Here is a 19,434-nt window from a genome sequence, read left to right as displayed (position 1 = left end):
GATTACGCTAAAGCTTTTCCCATGATGCCTGAAAGCAAGTAGAGGTGGAAATGAAAGAAAAGGCAAGTTCTGCAGCCTTGATTTTCTTTGTTATTAAGACAAAGAGTTTGGATAATAGAATCTCCTTTAACTTTATAATTGTATAACATTACCAAACTATACACAACATAAAAACTTTTGCTCAGCAAATATGGTGACTTATTTTTCCTCATAAATGATATCATATATTTAAAAACAGTAGCTGCTTTGTCTTAATTTATGTTACAAATTAAGCCTTGATTGCAAACCAGTTGCTAGGGCATTTCATTTCACAATGGTGAGAAGCAAGGAGTAAACTTTATATATAAGAGTGTCCTGGAAGTAAAGAGATGATATGATACTGTAAAAGTATGTGATATGAAAAATATGTGATTACAAGTAATACTGTGAAAATTACTGTGACTTTTGTGTATTCAATAACATTTATATATTCCCTCCTAAACACTTTACTAAATAGACTGAAAAAAAATACAGCCTTTAAATTCAGACCCCAGATCTGCAATTTCCTAGCCATTTACTGAACTCTGAACATCACTTTTCACATCATACATAGTTGTAGGGTTACAATAAAAATTGAGACCATATATACAGTAAAAATTAAGTAAAACTTCAGTGAGACCATATATATAAAATATGTTATTTGTTCCTCAATATCTAGTCTCTCCTCTTATAGTACTAATACTTCTGATTTTTAGCTGGTGTGGTCATGTGACTACGTGCTAGTCATTGGCAAATGGGTGTAACTTCCATAACAAGTTTTCCCTTTCACCTTTTTTCCCAGCTGGATGGAATGTTACAGTGACAAGCCACCTAGAACACTGTGATGCAGGCAACCCTTGTTTAACCACTGTTTTGTGGGTCTCTAAAGGAGGAACTGAGCTGTATCCTGATTGGTACAATGTTCAAGACTGGTTCAGTGTTGAACACACAGTAGGCACTCCTTTTCTCCCTGGGAAAGTGAAAAACAGTCATGGTCTTTGCCTTTTTCTCCAATTAGAGCTTATAATTGAGTGAGGCAGACACACATGAAAATAATTAGCCAAAAGGTCAATTATAAATGTTTAAAAAAAAAGGTCTGGGCACATCTTCACAGAGGTCTGGGTAGCACAGGTATAAGCATTTGTAGACCTCAACCAATGGTTCACTAGAGATTTACGCATTTCATTCACAGTTTTACCTAAAAAGAAGAAGAAAACTGTTAAGTAAAAGGTATAAACAAGATAAAGGCTCAATAGAAGGAACAATCAAAATAAGAAGGATTGTGGAAGGCTTCACAGAGGATCTGACACTTAAACAGAGTCCCGAAAGATGAGAAGAGTTTCAACAAGTAGAGAATGAGTGGGCAAAGTACATTCATTCTGAAAGAGCAGAGGCCCTGAAAAGTCATTAATATGGTGCATTTTAGTGAAGGGAGTGAGTATTCTGTTTATGCAAGTCTAGCATGTGTGCAGAGATGATAGCGAGGTGAGGGTGCCATGATAAGCTATGGTCAGGGTCAGCATGTATGACTGTGCTGTACTACAAAAATCCTAGGGAAGACCATACATAAAGACCATGATTGGAATGGCATCCCATAGAGCTGTAGAGTACACTGGCTGCATAAACCACATGCAGCAGACTCAGTTATGGCTAGACTATAGTAGACCTCGAATGTCACTCTAAGAAATTTAGACTTTAACATGTTGACACAAGGAGTAATGAGAGATTTTCAAGGAGATGATGGACATATTTTAGACAGAACAGATAACAGCATGGACTACAAACTAGCGAGGGAGACAAAGTGAGGCTATACCACAGGCAACTAATGCTGTATTCTAGGTAAAAGATGAGGGCTTGAACTAGAGCAGGGGAAATAAAGATGAGTGGATTCAAGAGGCATTTCAAGAGTAGAATTAACAGGATTTGGTGGCCGACTGGATGTGCACAATAGACAAGAGGGCAGCAATTCAGGTACCTGTGACTGCAAATCAGTTGGCCTGAAATGGGACCTCAGAATCTACATTCTAGTTAGCAAAGCGCCTCAGGTGATTTTGTTGCAGATGGTTCACCAGCCACTGGTTTTCAAAACACCCAGTAGAAAGTGGTGATAGCCAGACATAAAGTGACAGGAAGAAAATTTTCAGGAGGAGAGGGAAGATACTGAATCCAATTTTGGACAACAGTGCTAGAAAAGACATCATAATAAAGAGGAAGAAAGCATCACCTGCATAATTATCTATAGGAAAAAAATGAAGGCAACTATGCCTTCACTATTGTTTGTATTCTTGAAGTCCTGTTTTTAATGTCTCCTGATACTAGTACATCCTTGGATGGCCAATCAGGCCAAAATCATTTTACCCCAAAAAAAAAAAAAAAAGAAAAGCCGAAAAAAACTACATTTTTGAAAAGAAAACAATAGAGAAAAGCAATACACATTATTGTACCACCTTATAGCACAAGATGTACATGTTTTTCCTACCAAATATAAACCAAAAAAGAGGACAGGCCCACTTATTATTTCTTTGAAGGAGGCCAGAAGGAAAACTAGGAAATGCATAAAATAGTGTATGACATTTTGTGTCTGTTATTTTATGTAAAAAGACTATTAATCCAATATGTAGAAATGTTATCTAATGCTCTGTTTTGTTAACCTTTCTATGCTGTTAAATAACAGGAAAAACAACTCTGGCAGAGTATTTGAATGCAAGATTTTCCTTAAGTATCTTCTACTCTACCAGATTTATAAATAAATAATAAGGTAGTACTAATGATTTTTCAAAAGAGTGGTACAGTTTGTATCTATCCTCTGGTCTTAACCAGAAAAGTTTGAAAAAAAATATTTTCAGTAATCTCAAAAAGGTCCCCCAAAACACAAGACAATAACATAAGAGAAGTCACAGGCTACACAAGATTCATAAATGGTAAAGTTGTTTCAAAAGAGAAGTAGTTAAAATCTTATGAGTTAACGGGTTGGCTGCCCCTCGAGTATCCCTGAGTCATTTACTGTATCAGAAAAAACCACTATGGAGGAAGAGAGCTCTTCTATGAAAAAAGAGTTGAAATTTCAAGAGATAGAGGACCTTTTCACAAAAGGGCCTAATTTCTCTTTAAATCACAATTTAAAATAGCTGAGCAGCCATTTAGCCTTGAGAATATTACCAATGATAAATAGGAACAGGCAAAAACCTACATAATTATAAAGCTTTACTCTGTGCTCTTAACCACTGGCACAGGACTCTACAGCTCTTCATATCCCTTGTTTTTAATTTCCCTGAGGACATCCATAGGCTGCTGGATTTGCAAGTCACAACTTGTTTTATTAGAAGTAATTGTGAGAACTCTAATGAAAACATAAATAAGGTTTCAGAGATTTCCGGATCTCCATTTTCAGCCATTCTGAAGATGTTTAGGGTATGACTTTAACATATTAGCTTAAAACCAGATCTAATATTTTTAATCCAGCACCATGCAACAAGTTCTCTCCTTCAGACTGTTGAATATTCCTAAAGAGAAGGCTACAAAAATCCCTGGGCAGCCCAACAGACCAACATTCCAAACTTGCATCTGTGCCAAAATCACCCAACTTTCTACCCTTTTCAAGGCCACACCAGTTTACCTCAAATATGAATATTCAGACCTAGTAAATCTTAACACTTGCTGTGCCACCCTACTGTGGGGAAGTAATAGTTGATTAGAAACTCAGATTTGCTGTTTCACTTCCTTTTGCCTCTGGAAAAAAATAAAAAGACACTATAAAATAAAGATTGCAAATGATATTTTTAACTATACCACATCTTGTGTAAAATGTACTAATTTCTCTGCTAAGGCAATTTAGATTAGGTTCTCTAAATTAAAAAGCCTAGTCAACTGAAGATAAAATCAGAGTTGAAGTATACAATACATGTCCAGTCTAGACAGGCTTGGTGATGGGTGAGAGTAAACAAGTCATTTAACCTTTCTATGGACCTCTGTTCCCCCATTTCTCCCAATTTAGAATCTTGGCGTACAGTCAGGCTGTAGGACATTGGTTCGCAACCTGTCAGTAAATTAGAATCATCCACGGTGGTTTTAAAAAATACATTACCAAACCCTGTCCAAGACTCCTGGATCTAATTTTGTACAGTGGGGAGATGTAAGATGGATTTAAAATTACTGCCATAGGGGGTCGAGTCATAGCTTGGAAAGCACTATAAAATGCTATACAAATATGCACCAACGCAGGGAAACAGGCTTTCATAAAGTTGCCTTTTTTCCCATAGTGATCTGCTTTTTAATTATTCTACAAGAAGTATATAGAATTTCGGAACAAAAATAGCAGTTGCTAAGGTAGAAGACTTTCTCAAATAAATAAATAAAGGTATTTTGATACTTTGGCAGATGGCCCAGAGCAACAGCACTTTGTTGATCTTGCTTCCATAAAACTTCCACAACTCATCAACTTAATTAACAGAGAAAACAAATGTTTTCTCTATTAATGGCATTTGTTGAAGTTCTTGTTGAGAAATTTGACTGACCATAGCCCATCTCCCACTAAGCAGCAATGACACTTTTAACTTGATGTTCCCCCTATCAATACTCTAATCATCTTAATTCTATTTAAATTCTCAAACTATCTACAGATAGTTGAGAGACAAGATAGATCTCAAAGACATGCCTTTAATTCAAAGAGGCACAAAGAGTCATGGATAAGAAGGACAATCTCAGTCTTCTGTTTGGATGGCAATCATCCCAACAATGAAGAAGGTGGTTCCCTATTTGATCATGGGAAGCACTGGGGTTAGGGGCGGAACAAAGATCTATTTGCAGGTGCTTTACATAAACTACCTCATTTTTAATCGTCCCTCTGCAGAAGCATATATTGTCTTCCCTTTACAGAGGAGGAAACTGAACTTCAAAACTGAGCTTCAAAAGGGTAAATAAGTTGCATAAGGCACAGAATTAGAAAATGGAAGAACCAGATAAACCTAGGTCTCTGTTGCTAAAGCACAATCTCTAGCTCTCTCCCCTCTAATTTTTTATTTTAATCAGAGCTATACGTACCTATATCTTAATGAGTTGTGTAGTTCTACAAAATAAGAAAAACAGTAGTCCTCTGCTTTCCCCTTCCTATTTCCTGCTTCACCTTCGCAACAAATTTTGACTAATTCTTTTTTGTATTTATCTCTGTATCCCTAAATAACATGTAATACTGCCACTACTGATTTTTCAGTTTTTGTCTCCTCATTATGGAAAATTAGGATTCAGCTCTCTTTAAATATCCCCTACCTCCTATTCTCCCCCATTTCCCCAATACAGTTATATCTAATTTTTCATTAGATTAGCATTCAGCTTTTACTTTCTTATTACTATGTAATGCTATTCACTGCTGAACAATACCATGGATACTTTTCCTTTTCTGAAAATTTTTTTCCCTGAAAATTCTTGTTTGCTTTGTTTCCTATTATCACTAATACAACTCCTCAATATATTCAGACACGTCAGGTATTCTATCTCTTTAGAAGAATCACTCTGTAAGCTTTCTGGCTTGCTCCAATCTAGACTAGTTGCTCTCTATACCTGATGGAAAGCCTTCATCTTGGGACCTTCTTTACCTTGAATTTGGGGATACCCTTTGTCCATCTCTTTCTTTAATTGAATCCCTCATTTTCAGTCTCCTGAATCTTGTTTTATATACCCACGTGGTGATGCAAATCTTCTAGCAGCTTCCTAAGAAAGTGTTTGGGAAGTAAATTTTTTGAGGCTTTGCATAACTAAAAATATCTTTACCCTCTGACTTAACTGATCCTTTGGCTAGATTAAGAGTTCTAGGTTGGAAGTAATTTTTCCTCAGAATTCTGAAAGCTTTGCTATGCTATCTTCTAGCTTCTGTTTATTTTTTTTGAGGATCAGATCCATTTTGATTCCTGATCTTGTACAATTCTCACTCTGTTGCTCGAGGCTGGAGTGCAATGGTGTGATCTCAGCTCATTGCAACCTCCACCTCCAGGATTCAAGCGATTCTTGTGCCTCAGCCTCCCCAGTAGCTGGGATTACAGGTGCACACCACCACACCCAGCTAATTTTTGTATTTTTAGTAGAGACGGGGTTTCACCATGTTAGCCAGGATGGTCTTGAACTCCCAGCCTCAGGTGATCTGCCTGCCTCGGCCTCCCAAAGTGCTTGGATTATAGGCATAAGCCACTGTGCCTGGCCTTAAACCGGTTTTTTTCTCTTTGAAAACAATTAGGATTTTTTTTCTTTTTGTCCCTAGGATTCTGAAATTTCAGGACCATACCTGGCCACGGACTATATCATAGCAATAGGTGTTTGGTGGGCCCTTTCAATCTGGAAATTCCTCCTTCAGTTCTTGGAAATTTTCTTGAAAATTTTTTGGGGCAATTTCTTTCCTTTTGTATTCCTTTCTGGGACTTCTGCTATCTGGGTTTTGAATCTTCTGTACTGGTTCTCCAATTCTCCTTATTCTGCCACTCCTTTTAAAATGAACTTCCCTCCTTATTTCATAGTGAGAAATAAAAACTTTTAATGTGAGGAGTGCAAACCCATTTTAATTATCAGGCCCAGAGAGGCACTGAAATGTAAGTGTGTGACAGCAGTCACACCTCACTCTCCCCTGTGAACTAAATGACCCTCTTGAAGCTACCTACTATGTGATGCCAAGTAGCCATAAAATGCCATACGTTAGATACCAAAACTCATGCCCTGTAGTTCAACAATGTATAATCACTAATCAATGTTATTTCTGTAAACCAATGAGAATTCCTATCAAATAACTTAGTATCAGCCCATTCTTTGCTCTCTTTTGCCTTTAAAAACCTGGCTGCGGCCAGGCACGGTGGCTCACACCTGTAATCCCAGCACTTTGGGAGGCCGAGGCGAGCGTATCACAAGGTCAGGAGATCGAGACCATCCTGGCTAACACGGTGAAACCCTGTCTCTACTAAAAAATACAAAAAAATTAGCTGGTCTTGGTGGCGGGCATTTGTAGTCCCAGCTACTTGGGAGGCTGAGGCAGAAGAATGGCGTGAACCCGGGAAGCGGAGCTTGCAGTGAGACAAGATCGCGCCACTGCACTCCAGCCTGGGTGACAGAGAGAGACTCCATCTCAAAAAACAAAAACAAACAAACAAACAAAAACCTGGCTGCAACAAAGGCCGAATGGAGCAACCCCCCAAGGCAACCTGGAAGTGTGTCCAAGGCAGCTGTCGTCAACCTTTACCCAAATAAATTCCCTATATTAATTTTGCCTCCGTTTCTTTAGGTTGACAATAGATACAATATCTTAAGTCTGTTGTCTTTGGCAGCCATTATCCTGCCAAATGACAGCCAACAAATCCTGGATAAAGAAAGTAGTAATCAAGGGTAAGTAGTGGTGCCTCTGGAGCTGCACTGAGGCTGACAGTGCATGAGCCAAATCATGTTCCACCTCTAACTGCCTGTTCAACCAGAACATCTGAGCTTTGATCAGTTATGTATATATACATTGGAATTCCACGTTTGAAGAGAATCAAAGGCTTAAAGGTAGGATTTTCGCCATCTTGACCCCAGGATGATTAGTCATTCTTTAGTAAGGTCTACTTTTTTGTAGGTGGTTGAGACAAGTGTGAGTAATTTGGGAGGCAGGCAAGGCCCCTCTGCTGGGTTTCCCCAACTGCTGAGCCTATTCTGTTTCTGGGTAAATGTTCTGCCAGAGTTCACACTTGTGGTGAGAGACCAACTCAAATCTAAAGCAGTTTCAGGATGGGGAAAGGAAACCACCTTGAATAACTGCTACTCCTTCCACTTTGCCCTAGAAAAGAAAGCCACCAGCCTTTCCCAACCCCTTGGGCTATGAATAAGAGGAGTTCATATTCTATTTCAGAAAAGTTGCCACTCTAGTACATAAAGAGGTGAATCAGTGAATGAAAGACACATTCTGTGTTTTTGTTTTGTTTTTTGTTTTTTTTTGAGACAGAGCTTCACTCTGTCCCCCAAGGGTAGAGTGCAGCAAGTGTGGCGGTGCAATCATAGCCCACTGCAGCCTGGACTCCTCACCTCAAGCAATCCTTCCACCTCAGCCTTCTGAGTAGTTGAGATTATAGGCATCAAGCCACTGTGCCCCACTACATCTTGGTCTTTTCTGTATCTTAGTTACATGTTTGCCTTCTCACCCACAAAACACATCAGGAGTAAAAAGCAAAAAAATCAGTCAACAACACGGCATATACACATAAATAAGACATCTTCTCTTTTGGATGGTTAGGAAGATCTTTAAAGACACTCAAAAATATTAAGTGTGTTTTCCTTACCTGAAGAAAGGAAATGGAAGAGAACTGTCACTACTCACATTTACTTGTGATCATTTTCCACTTTTAAGGAGTTATATAACACAAGCAGCTAATTCCCCAACTGACCTCTTGCATTTCTATTCTCCTTCCACATTGTAAACTTTGGTCATGAATATACCCATAGCATATTGTACTACACTGTTTCTGTGCTCCATCCAGGCAGCTGATATAATAGAAACCTTAAATATCATAAATCCAGCAGAGTTAGAATTTGAATTTTGTATTTTTCCATAAGCTGGAAGGCTAAATGCAACAGGATAAACAAGACAATCTCACTGGTTAAACCCAAAGGTCCCCAGTACATGTTCTCCATTTTGCTGGATGTTAGAACTTGGTGAAATTTTCTATGCGATCTTGCAAGAGCTAAAAGATTTCACTGTCAAAGACCACACCCATGAGTCTCAGTTTTGCCTTACTTCCTTTTTTTCTCCAGTAATACTTCTTTCTCTGAGACTATTTATCAAATGTTATGGGTTTAAGTGCACAACTAAACAGTATAACACCAAAAGGGAAAGCAGGCATGTGATGTTCTACTCCTCTGAGGTGAACATAAACATGGCACTGCTCAGTGCTGAACTGAGTAATCTTTAAGGGGTATCCTCTCCTCTGACTAGGGGCAATGTTAGAATCTGAAGATGGGGGAGGAAGGATATACAATTTTGAAATAGTTAATATTAAAAATCTATTACATAAATCATACAAAGAAGGACTTTGCATAATATTCACAGATGAGGGAACTAGAAGAGAAAGTCTGTAGTCAGTATGGTGAGGTGTAGAGGAGGAGTAGGACTGTATGGGAAGGAACATGTATGACAATCCTCTAGGATTTGTGAGATTTTAATGTTTATCAGAAAGGAAATATGGATTTTTAAAGGTTGAGAAACAACAATCTCAAGGGAAAGGCATTTCTACTTTTGGGATTCCAAATACTTGAGGTTATGAAACCACATTCCAGTAAATGCCACATAATAAATGGTTATGAATAGTAAAACCACTTAAATCTCTCACAATAACAGTTGATTCGCTGATTCCAAAAATCCTTCTTCAAGCAATTTAAAAAAATCCTTTATTTTGAAAGAATCTAAGTCTCTAACTTCTGTCCCTTATAGCAAGTCACTCTCTGGAAAAACTATTACCTGATTGGGTTGTTTCGCTGTTCAACAGAACAATTCTCATACTGCAACTATTTCAAAGACTCTCATAAGTTCAACTTGCTAAGTAACCATCAAAATGGAACTCATATTAATTTTGTTTGTCTACTCAATTTCCCGTAATTCCTTACTGCAATGACTTAAAATACTTTGTTGTCAATGTTAGCAACCTATTTTCAGTAGACCCTTCCTTTTGCAAAAAAAAAAAAGTATTGGTGTTAAGTAAAAGCTATTATAGATCACTAGTATTCAAACTGTTTACTCTCATAACTTACTACTGATAATTACCATTTATAGAGAATATATCTCTGAAGGTAAAAAGTTACTGTCCAGGAAATTTTCCATGAGACAAACAATTGCCATCATTTACTTCCCAAACTCTTTTCCTTAAGAAAAATACGTCCCTTTAAAAATGTTTTTCTTGGTTGCATAGCAATGTGAATGCACTTAACATTATTGAACCATATACTTTAAAAAAAGGTTAAGATGGTAAATTTTATGTTATGTGAATTTTACCACAATTTAAAAAGCTTTTATAGATTAGGAATTGGAAAATGTGACACATGTACTACCTAAGTCCCAAAGCCTGTTTTCAGTTGCATAGGGCTTGGTACCAGTTACCCTCAACTTATTTGAACAGCGACCAAATACTGCACTTAGTTCAAAAGACTTTGAAAATTAATTAACAACTCACTGAAAAGGTAGTTCATTTCATATTCTGTTATCCCTTCCTGAAGATAATCATAATCTTGGTTCTGAACTATAAAGCGATTTTTGTTACATATCTAAATAATAGCCTCCTCTTTCCCTGTATTTATGATTCAAAACCATGGCAGCAAGCATAGGAGATAACAGGTGGGAAATGGCAGCCACAGCATAAATCCTACAGGAAATAGAAACTAAAACTAGGCTTTACGTAACTGAACACAAACGAACTGCAATTAAACAGTAATATTTTATGCTTATAAGGTGTTAGAAAACAAAAAGGATAAACAGTAACAGTCAATCAGCTAATGCATAGCATCGAAATAGCGAAGCTTTATGTCAACAGGCTATTTTTATTTACCATTTGCTTTTGGACAAAGGTATGGTTTTAAAAAACATGCAGTCTTCTTTCATCATAGGGCAACTCCCCAATTATTTTTGCTATAGTAGCCCATAAATGGAAATAAAATACCCACGCATTCACATAATGCCTGCATCCTACTGTTAGTAACACTTCAGTGTCTGTAGGTATCCTCCACAGTTCATAGATGCAAACTGCTAAATTACAATACCTGTCTCAGGTCATATTCTTGAAGGTGATCAAAAAGCATTTGAAATAATCATTTATAAAAGTCTATCAAAGATTACACTATTATCGAGGTATTAACAGTAAACAATTAGTCAAGTAAAAAGGTGGGCTTCTGTTAGATGACAGCACTGCCCCATGTGCGTGCACATACCATGCACATACCTGAACTATGCTAATGATTTTCACTTCATGTTAAATAAGTATAAGCATGTTAAGCTTGTATATTTTTTCACCCACTCATTTTGAAACCCTCTGTAGGATTTGGCTACAGTAAAATGTCAGCTTGGTTATTACCTTTAAAGTAAGAAATTTCCCGGCAAAATTGGGAAGCTAGTGACAATAAAGTGAAACTGATGCTTTCCCAGTTGAGTTTCACTCTTGGTTTCTTTCAGGGCATAGACAAACTTGCCTATGCAGAAGCAATACCCTTGCTTCTGTAACATAACTGAAGAAGAGAAGAGAAAGAATAGCAAGACATTTTACTTAACAGCCTCAGCCTACCTACAGCATTTTTCCCTGTCCATGAAAAAAAAGTTGTGTGTAGGGGGGAAATAACCAGCATCAGTACAGCAGCTGTTCTTAGTTCTTGACATTACTGTGTCCCAGACTCTTTCATTCAATTGTATTTACTCCAAGGAGTTTTTGTTTGTTCTGAACCATTTTGCTGAGTATTGTTGCTGTCTTAAGAACAATGAACTTCCAGACCCACATGGTTTCATGAGTGAATTCTTTCAGATCTTCAAAGAGCAGAGTTCTTAGGCTATTTAAACTACATCAGAGCAGAGGAAGAGGAACTCTGCCCAGTTCTTTTTAGGAACCAGCATAACCTTGATACCAAAACCTAGCAAAAATAACAGAAAAAGGTGAGTATAAAATGAATCTCAATCATTGATTTTAAATAAAAATGCTACCAAAGGAACCAATATATACTTAAACATTACACCATGACCAAGCGTAAAATTGGTTCACAAACTGGAAATATACTAAAGTAATTCACTATCCTGTTAGGTCAAAGATGAAAAGTACCTATGAAAGGTTATGATAGATGTCAAAAAGCCATTTGACAAAATCCAACTTCCATTCCTGATAAAAATGTTAAGAAGTAATGAATATACACACCAAATGAACATCCAATATCTGTTATTTAAAATTGTTCTCAAAGTGCTATCTAATACAATAGACACTCCCCATCCCCAGTTGCAAAAATGACTTTGGATGCAATCCAAACAGTTCTCTGCAAAAATCACAATGAGCTAGAAATATTAAAGGAAACTTCCCTAATATAATTTATTAGATATTAATAGTAACTTCATATTTAATGACATAATAAAAACATCCCCAAACTAAGAAACAAGATAAAGGATGGCCAGAATCACTGTTTTATTTACCACTATTCTGGGGAAGCCAGCAATTCGCTAAAGCAAAGAAAGAAAGAGATAAGATGAATTATAATTAGATGATTGTTTTCCTAGAAAATTCAAGTGAAATAATTTATTAAAATTAATAAATTTAGAAAGTTGGCCAGATACATAAACACTCATCTACATACCAGTCACAAAATATAAGAAAATATAATGGTTAAATCCCAAAAAGAGTATTTTAATGAAGCATGAACAGTTTATGTTAAATTTTATCTCAAAGATAATGCAATTATATTCAAGAAAATTTTGAAAAGGAAAAATGAAGAGGGACTTGTCCTATGAATTACTAGAAAACGTAATATCAAAGCAGATTGGTATTTTTAAAGGAAGAGACAAAAAGATCAAAGCAACAGATGAGTCTAAAGAAAAGATGCACGTACACATGAGAATTTACTATATTAAGGAGGTATTTCTAGTCAGTTGGGAGAGAAATGATTTCAACAAATGATTTCAGGAAAAATGGCTGCCCAGTCATAAAAACAAAGAAAAAAAATTAAATCCTTATCTTAGCATACAAAAATCATTTTCAGATGTTTTAATGAGTAAATCATAAAAAGAGAATTAACAGGCAATATAGGAGAAGATTTTAAGAATTTTTGAGTGGGGACTACCTTCTTACCTGAGATAAAAAGCCTGGGCATTTTAAACCAAAGCATTGATAATTCTTGAAAATATTTGCCATATATTTCACAAAGGATTAATGAAATCTGTAGTCTAATGAGAAACAGATAATTTTGAAGAATACTGGGCAATATATACGGACAGGACATAGTAAGTGACAGTTAACTATAATTTGGTACATCTACACAATGCAGTACCACGCCAACATTACAATAAAATAGAGCTACATATGGCAAGACTTTCACCATATATATATATTTAATCTGAAACAGATTATCGAACAGTATGCATAATCTCATTTTCATAAGAAAGCAAAATAACATGGTTATGCACATACAGGAAAGATGTGGAAGGCTTGGATTACAACTGGGGAGAGGACTGAGAAGGATTTCACTTCCTGCTTTGCACATAGTTGTATTATTTGAGGATCCCTCCTCTCTCAAATGAGGACACAATAATTTTTAACAGAATGCACTGCTTGCTTCTCTGCTACCTCTCGTTTGGGTGTGTATTCCAACCGCGGTAAGGAGGCAGGTCATTTTCTTTTCCTTCAATTTCACGTCGCTTCTTCACTTCCTTTACTACCATCTCTCCCTTATTATAACTTGTCAAAAGCATCTCCTGTGAGGTGAGATAAACACCACTTTACATAGCAAGGCTGCTTTACTTTTGCTCGTTATAGCATAACAATAAAGGCACAGCTCTTCTTTGATTGTCCTCCCCCTTTCTACTTCTAGAAAAGCACAGCTTTTTTGCCTGTAACTCGTTGCTAGTCAGTTTACACCGGCGTGAGGACTCTACCTAACGCCTGGGTTCCCACTGTGGGCGGTGTTGGCTTCTGTTCTTCCTGCCTTGGCCACCCACTCCCTCCGTGACCCTCTGGGAAGTTACCCAACTTCTCATTGACCAGGCTATGATGACACCCCACAGGAAGGCAGAGGGGAATTGTGCAACCACCTTGGGAAAACAACAGAAAGAACCAATTAAGTTTTCGAAAGAGTAACCACGATACTACTTGATTCTAGGAGGCAGTCTCTCTCCCGAAGGGAAGTCGGGAATGTTCCTGGAGGGTCCACTGCTCACCTCGACACCGCAGGCCCTTCCACCCCCATTTCCCGGGCAAAGCAGCCGGGACGAGTCCCTCCCTTGAAGCCGTTGGGGCAGAGGCCGACGATGCTATGCTGACATCGCGGGCCCGGAAACCAACCCACAAGGAGTCCGCTCCGGGGGAAGGACTCGCGTGGTTTCTCCCGCACAAAATCCCTCCCCAAACTGCAAATTGGTTGTCTCCGCTGCTCCTCGGCTTCTCTCCCTGCGGCGCCCCTACTGTCAGCGCGTCCCTCTCGCTCACGCATACAAATTCTCCGACGTCGTGCTTGACGGATTCGGACACACCAATTCACAAAGTTTCTTACTCACACAGTTCACGCTTTCAGCTGCGCTCCCTCTCCCCTCAGGTCGCCGGCGCCTGGCCGAGTGACTCCAACCGGAAGTTGCTTTTTGTTCCAGTTCAGAGGGCAGTGCCTGCGCGCGGAGCCATTAACTCTTCACCTTCCACCCAACAAGGCCAGGGCCCTTCCGCCTTGCCCCACCCAGCCCAGGGCTCTTCTGCCCCGCCCCTCCCCGCCCCGCCCCTCCCCGCCCCGCCCCTCCCCGCCCCGCCCAGCGCCCTCCCCCAGCCCTGCCCAGCCAAGTCCCCGCCTCTTAGAAAAAAAAAGCGTCAGCAGCGGAAGAGAATCCTATGTCAAGTGTAAAGGTCACTTGTGAGTCTTTGCTGGATTTTTTTGCCAAACGATAAATAACCGGTAAATAGATAACCAGTAAATAAATAACATCACCCTATATATGAGTTAGAGTACACAAGAATCACCTGAGAAACAAAATGTAGTTTCACCAACCGACTCCTACAGCTTTCATTTCAGAGCAACCGGAGTGAAGCCCAGGAACCTGCATTTTCAACAGATCCTCGTAAATTTATGTAATTAAACGTGGTTAAAGTCCACACTCTGAGAAACACTACATATACACATACCCATTTGGTTTCTCCCCAACTAGTAGTATTTTTCACTAAATGTATTTGTTAAAGAGGAATGGCTGGAAATGGAGGTGGAACTTTATTAGAAAATTTCCCATGAATTAAGACTTTCCCATTATTCCAATTCCTAGCCATGCATGAATATTCTCTAAGATTCATATCTTAGATACCGCAAGAAAGATATCTTTTCCCTTTAGGGCAAGAGGATGAGGTCTGGCTGCCCCAATTTCTCCCTGTATTTCTGAATCATGGATGTTTACACATCTTTCCTTAGGCCAGTAAGTCCAAGGATTTAAAAACCTGCCAAGTTGCAGTGCATTCTGTCTAGTTATCTTGAATGTTGCTGTATACTTTTAAAAGTCAAAGCCTAAATATATTTGAAACAATGTTTTTAACAAACAGAAACTTCTTATATATAACGTTTTGACTAGTTGAATAGTTTTCTTGTAATAAGTAATTGAGTTAAACATCACAATACAGTACTGCTTTAAAAAAATTATTTAAACTTTTTTTGAGGGCAGTTTTAGATTCACAGCAAAATGGAAAGGAATGTCCAGAGATTTTCCATATACTTTCTGCCCCGACACAAGCATAGCCCTTCCCCATTATCAACATCCCTCACCCCAGTGTGATGAAGAAAAGCTGTTATAAATATCTGTGTGCAGGTTTTTTTGTGCGGACATAAGTTTTCATCTCCTTTGGATAAATACCAAGTAGTATGATTGCTGGATCATAAGGTAAGAGAATGTTTAGTTTTGTAAGCAATTGCCAAATTGTCTTCCAAAGTGGCTACCATTTTGCATTCCCACCAGGAATGAATAAGAGTTCCTGTTGCTCCAAATCCTTGCCAGCATTTGGTGTTGTAAGTGTTCTGGATTTTGGCCATTCTAATAGATGTGTGTCATATTTTATTGTTGTTTTAATTTGCATTTCCCTGATGACATATGATGTGGAGGATCTTTTCATATGGCTATTTATTTACCATCTGGTTAACTTCTTTGGGGAGGTAAAGGCCTTTGGCCCATTTTTTAATCAGGTTGTTTTCCAAATGTTGAGTTTTAAGTGTTCTTTGTATTTTTGATAACAGTCCTTTATCAGATATGTCTTTTGCAAAAAATTTTCTCCTTGTCTGTGGCTTGTCTTTTTACTCTCTTGACAATATCTATTGCAAAGCAGAAATTCTTAATTTTGATGAAGTCCAGTTTATTCAGCACTGCTTGAGCAAATTAAATAAGCTGATTTGAAGATTTCTGATTGAAATAGTGGAATTTAGTAATATACTCAGAGTCTAAAGCTGAATGCATAGGCATTTTGAAATATGGAGGTGCTAAAAACTTTGAATAAGGAAATAAGCTATATATACACATTTCTTAAATGTGTATTTTTCTCTTTCCACTTCCATGATGTTGTAGTCTTGAAGAGAAGTGGATGCATAATTCCCCTGTATGTGAAATATGCATAAATGCTGGTAGAATTATTTTCTAATCAATGCTAAAATGGCATCAAACATTTTCCTTTTCCTATAATGATGATTTTTTAAGAATTCACATACAGTATGTTTTACAAAGGTTAGAAATTGAGTTGACATTTATTTGAGGAATAATCTTTTAAAATAATGACATAATTTTATTCCAATTTTCCTTCACTCATATTATTATATACCTCAAGTTAGTGAGCAGTGATGTGGCATTGGAGGTTGGGTATGGTGGCATGAAAATGGGGAACTGACCAGGTGTGGTGCTCACACATATAATCCTAACACTTTGGGAGGCCAAGGGCAGAGGATCACTTGAGCACAGGAGTTTCAGACCAGCCTGGGCAACATAGTGAGACCACGTCTCTATTTAATAATATTAATTAATTATTATTATTAAAAGAAAATGAGGGAATTGCAGGCCTTTAAAAGATATTTTGGAACCTGGACGGGTGCAGTGGCTCTCGCCTGTAATCCCAGCACTTCGGGAGGCCAAGGCGGGCTGATCACTTGAGGTCAGGAGTTTGAGACCAGCCTGGCCAACATGGTGAAAACCCGTTTCTGCTGAAAATACAAAAATTAGCCAGGTTTGGTGGTGCACACCTGTAATCCCAGCTATATGGGAGGCTGAGGCAGGAGGATCACTTGAACCCGGAAGGCAGAAATTTCAGTGAGCCAAGATCACGCCACTGCACTCCAGCCTGGGCAACAGAGAGAGACTCTGTCTCAAAAATATTTTGAATCCTAGTTTTAAAACTGCTTAATAATTTATTGAGAATTCTGAATATAAACCTAAGGACAAGGAAACCTGGCAATATAAACACTTACTATGACTTGGAATGTCAGTTATGTTCTCAGTCAAATCTTTGATGTGCAATATCACTATTAATGGAATCTGGTTGACTTCTGATTTACGATGACATCTGGACTGGCTGATTATATTGCAGACTCTCCAACTAAAATGGCTATGAAAAATCAGAAAAACATGAGAACTCACAATGGCCTTGGAAGGCAGACTGACAACCAGGGCCACTGTGTATGGTTGAGCAGGCTGTGCTCAGTTGCAAAGCCTTGCCTCCTTCAGCCTGTGTCTTCTCAGAGAGGTGCTTTTTCTAACTCACAGAAAAGTACCATAAAAGCAGCTATAACCCTGTTGAGAAGCACCCTAGTTCCAGAATTTGATAGGATACTGGACTTATTGCAAGAACTGTGAAGCTGAAATGGACATGTACTTTTTTGTTGGAAGGCAATCAAAGGTGTTGGTATGGAAGGATAGTAAGGAAGCTACCTGCCTCACGGCCCCTACTAGTAATTCCACTACTATGTGTGATGGCTAAGAAGTATTTTACACCTCTTTGCCCTAATCTCTCCCATTAGTTTCTCCACTCTATGACCCATTTTGGAGCTACGGCCTAGAGAATACCAGCAATAACCCAAAGGGAGTGGATAGGTGTAATGCTCTGTGTCCAAGCTTAGGAAACTAATAATGAAAGGGGTTGGGCAGACAGAACTGGGTGTTTGTTTCTCTGGGGGTTTACTTTTTCATATATGGTTCTTATCAAGAAAAAGACAAATCATTGTTTCTGATTAACCAGGAATTCTTCTCTTTATAGTAAAATAACTAGCTATTAAAGGTAAGGAATCTCACCTCAGCCCAACACCCGCAGTGACAAAGTTGATAAATGTCAGCTTCAAGCCAAAAAGTTAGCTGTTGACTGTGCATGTCTATATGTCTTCCAGCTCAACATCTATGCTGAAGAACTAATAGCATCAGACAGATAATGAGAAGAGCCAAGAACCAAAATCCACACATTCAGGTAGTAAGGTTGACACAAGGCTTGGAACGAGTAATTACAAGAGAAAGCATCCCTTTGAAAAGATTATGCTGTCTGAAAGAGAGTCTTCAAAATACAAAGAAAGTGAATACTTTGGAAAATTATTTACCAGAAGCAGAAGTATATGGAGAGAATCTGCTTTGTATTTTCTATGCAAAAAGAGATGAAATACATGATAAGCTATTAGACTAAGATAAGGAGGGAACTAGAGACAAGGTGAAATAAAACCAAAGTTGGATAAGTTAAGTCTGTAAGGACACAGAACAACATGCAATGGCAAAATTCACATATAATTTGGACATAATCAAAGATGGAATCAGTATTGCAGAATAATAAATCAATGATTAGAGTAAAAGCTTGAAAAACTCTTCCAAAATATGACTGGAAAGTACAAATAGGTGACAACCATTAAAGGAAATGGTAGAAAGATTATGCCCCAACTTCTTCCTGAAGAAGAAATTGGGGTAAATAGAACAGAGACGGCAACCACAGATATATCAGAAGCTATCTGAAGTAATACTTTGAACCAATACAATACTTCGTAAAAATGAAAAGGACTCAATGTGTTTTGAAATATATTAATGACCTATCTTGTTAAAAATTTCAATATTAAATGCCCTATCAAGTCATTAATTTAATCAGTGAATATTTTGGGAATATTTGCTATGTGCTAAGAATTAGGGATAGAAAGATCACTAAGACACTGTCCTACCTTTAAAGAACTTGGTGTCTATACTGGGTAACATACATACAAGAATCAGGCAATTATTATACAATGTGGTATTATGATTTTACATTAGGGGTAATATATGGTACTCTGAAAAGACATTGGAAAGTCCATCGTCCAGCCTTGAGAGGGTGAAGGAAGGCTTCTGGTATCTAAGTTATGGAAAAAGTTCGACAAGAATCCAGGTGGAAAAAAAATTAATTGCAAAGGAAGAAAAACTTGTCTTCAGCAGTAAACTTCAAAAGCTGAATAGAATAACATCTACAGTTGCCTGGGAAAGATTTGACCTATAGTGTCTGCCTACTCAAGTTATCATTTATTCAAGAAAAGGAAAACAAAGACATTCTCAGATACCTCAAGGTTCAAACATCATACCACCCATTTTCTGAAACAATTGAAGATATGCTTCCCTTATTCGAGAAGGAGTCAAAATTAAAAACTCAAGAAAGGTGAAATTTTGATATAAAATAAATATTAGAAAACATTTGAAATAATTTAAACATAAATTAAAAACATGTTGCAACTACAAAGCAA

The 19,434-nt window shown here is 37.8% G+C and overlaps 1 protein-coding gene and 1 long non-coding RNA gene across 3 annotated transcripts in view; one reads left to right on the top strand and one right to left on the bottom strand.

Moving 5' to 3' along the window:
• TANK (TRAF family member associated NFKB activator) overlaps positions 1-14,393 on the bottom strand; it is a 75,841-nt gene extending 61,448 nt beyond the window's left edge. The window contains exons 1-2 of one of the 2 annotated variants that reach the window (XM_055108672.2): positions 14,251-14,393; positions 13,323-13,450 (exon numbers count right to left, since the gene is read on the bottom strand). In XM_055108672.2, coding sequence (XP_054964647.1) covers positions 13,323-13,447 — 125 coding nt within the window. In that variant the 5' untranslated portion in view covers positions 13,448-13,450; positions 14,251-14,393. Of the gene's footprint in view, positions 1-13,322; positions 13,451-13,912; positions 14,198-14,250 lie in introns of those variants that run through there. The other variant, XM_008974418.5, reaches the window with a different exon arrangement.
• Positions 14,337-19,434, top strand: part of LOC134728698 (uncharacterized) — a 66,247-nt gene continuing 61,149 nt past the window's right edge. Inside the window, exons 1-2 of the long non-coding RNA XR_010109395.1 lie at positions 14,337-14,634; positions 15,530-15,601. This is a non-coding gene — a long non-coding RNA (uncharacterized LOC134728698). The remainder of the gene's footprint in view (positions 14,635-15,529; positions 15,602-19,434) is intronic.

Source organism: Pan paniscus, chromosome 13 (genome assembly GCF_029289425.2).
Source record: "Pan paniscus chromosome 13, NHGRI_mPanPan1-v2.0_pri, whole genome shotgun sequence".
Lineage (NCBI taxonomy): Eukaryota > Metazoa > Chordata > Mammalia > Primates > Hominidae > Pan > Pan paniscus.
The sequence above is the reverse complement of the archived record's forward strand: the minus strand, read 5'-3'. Positions and strand labels throughout refer to the sequence as shown.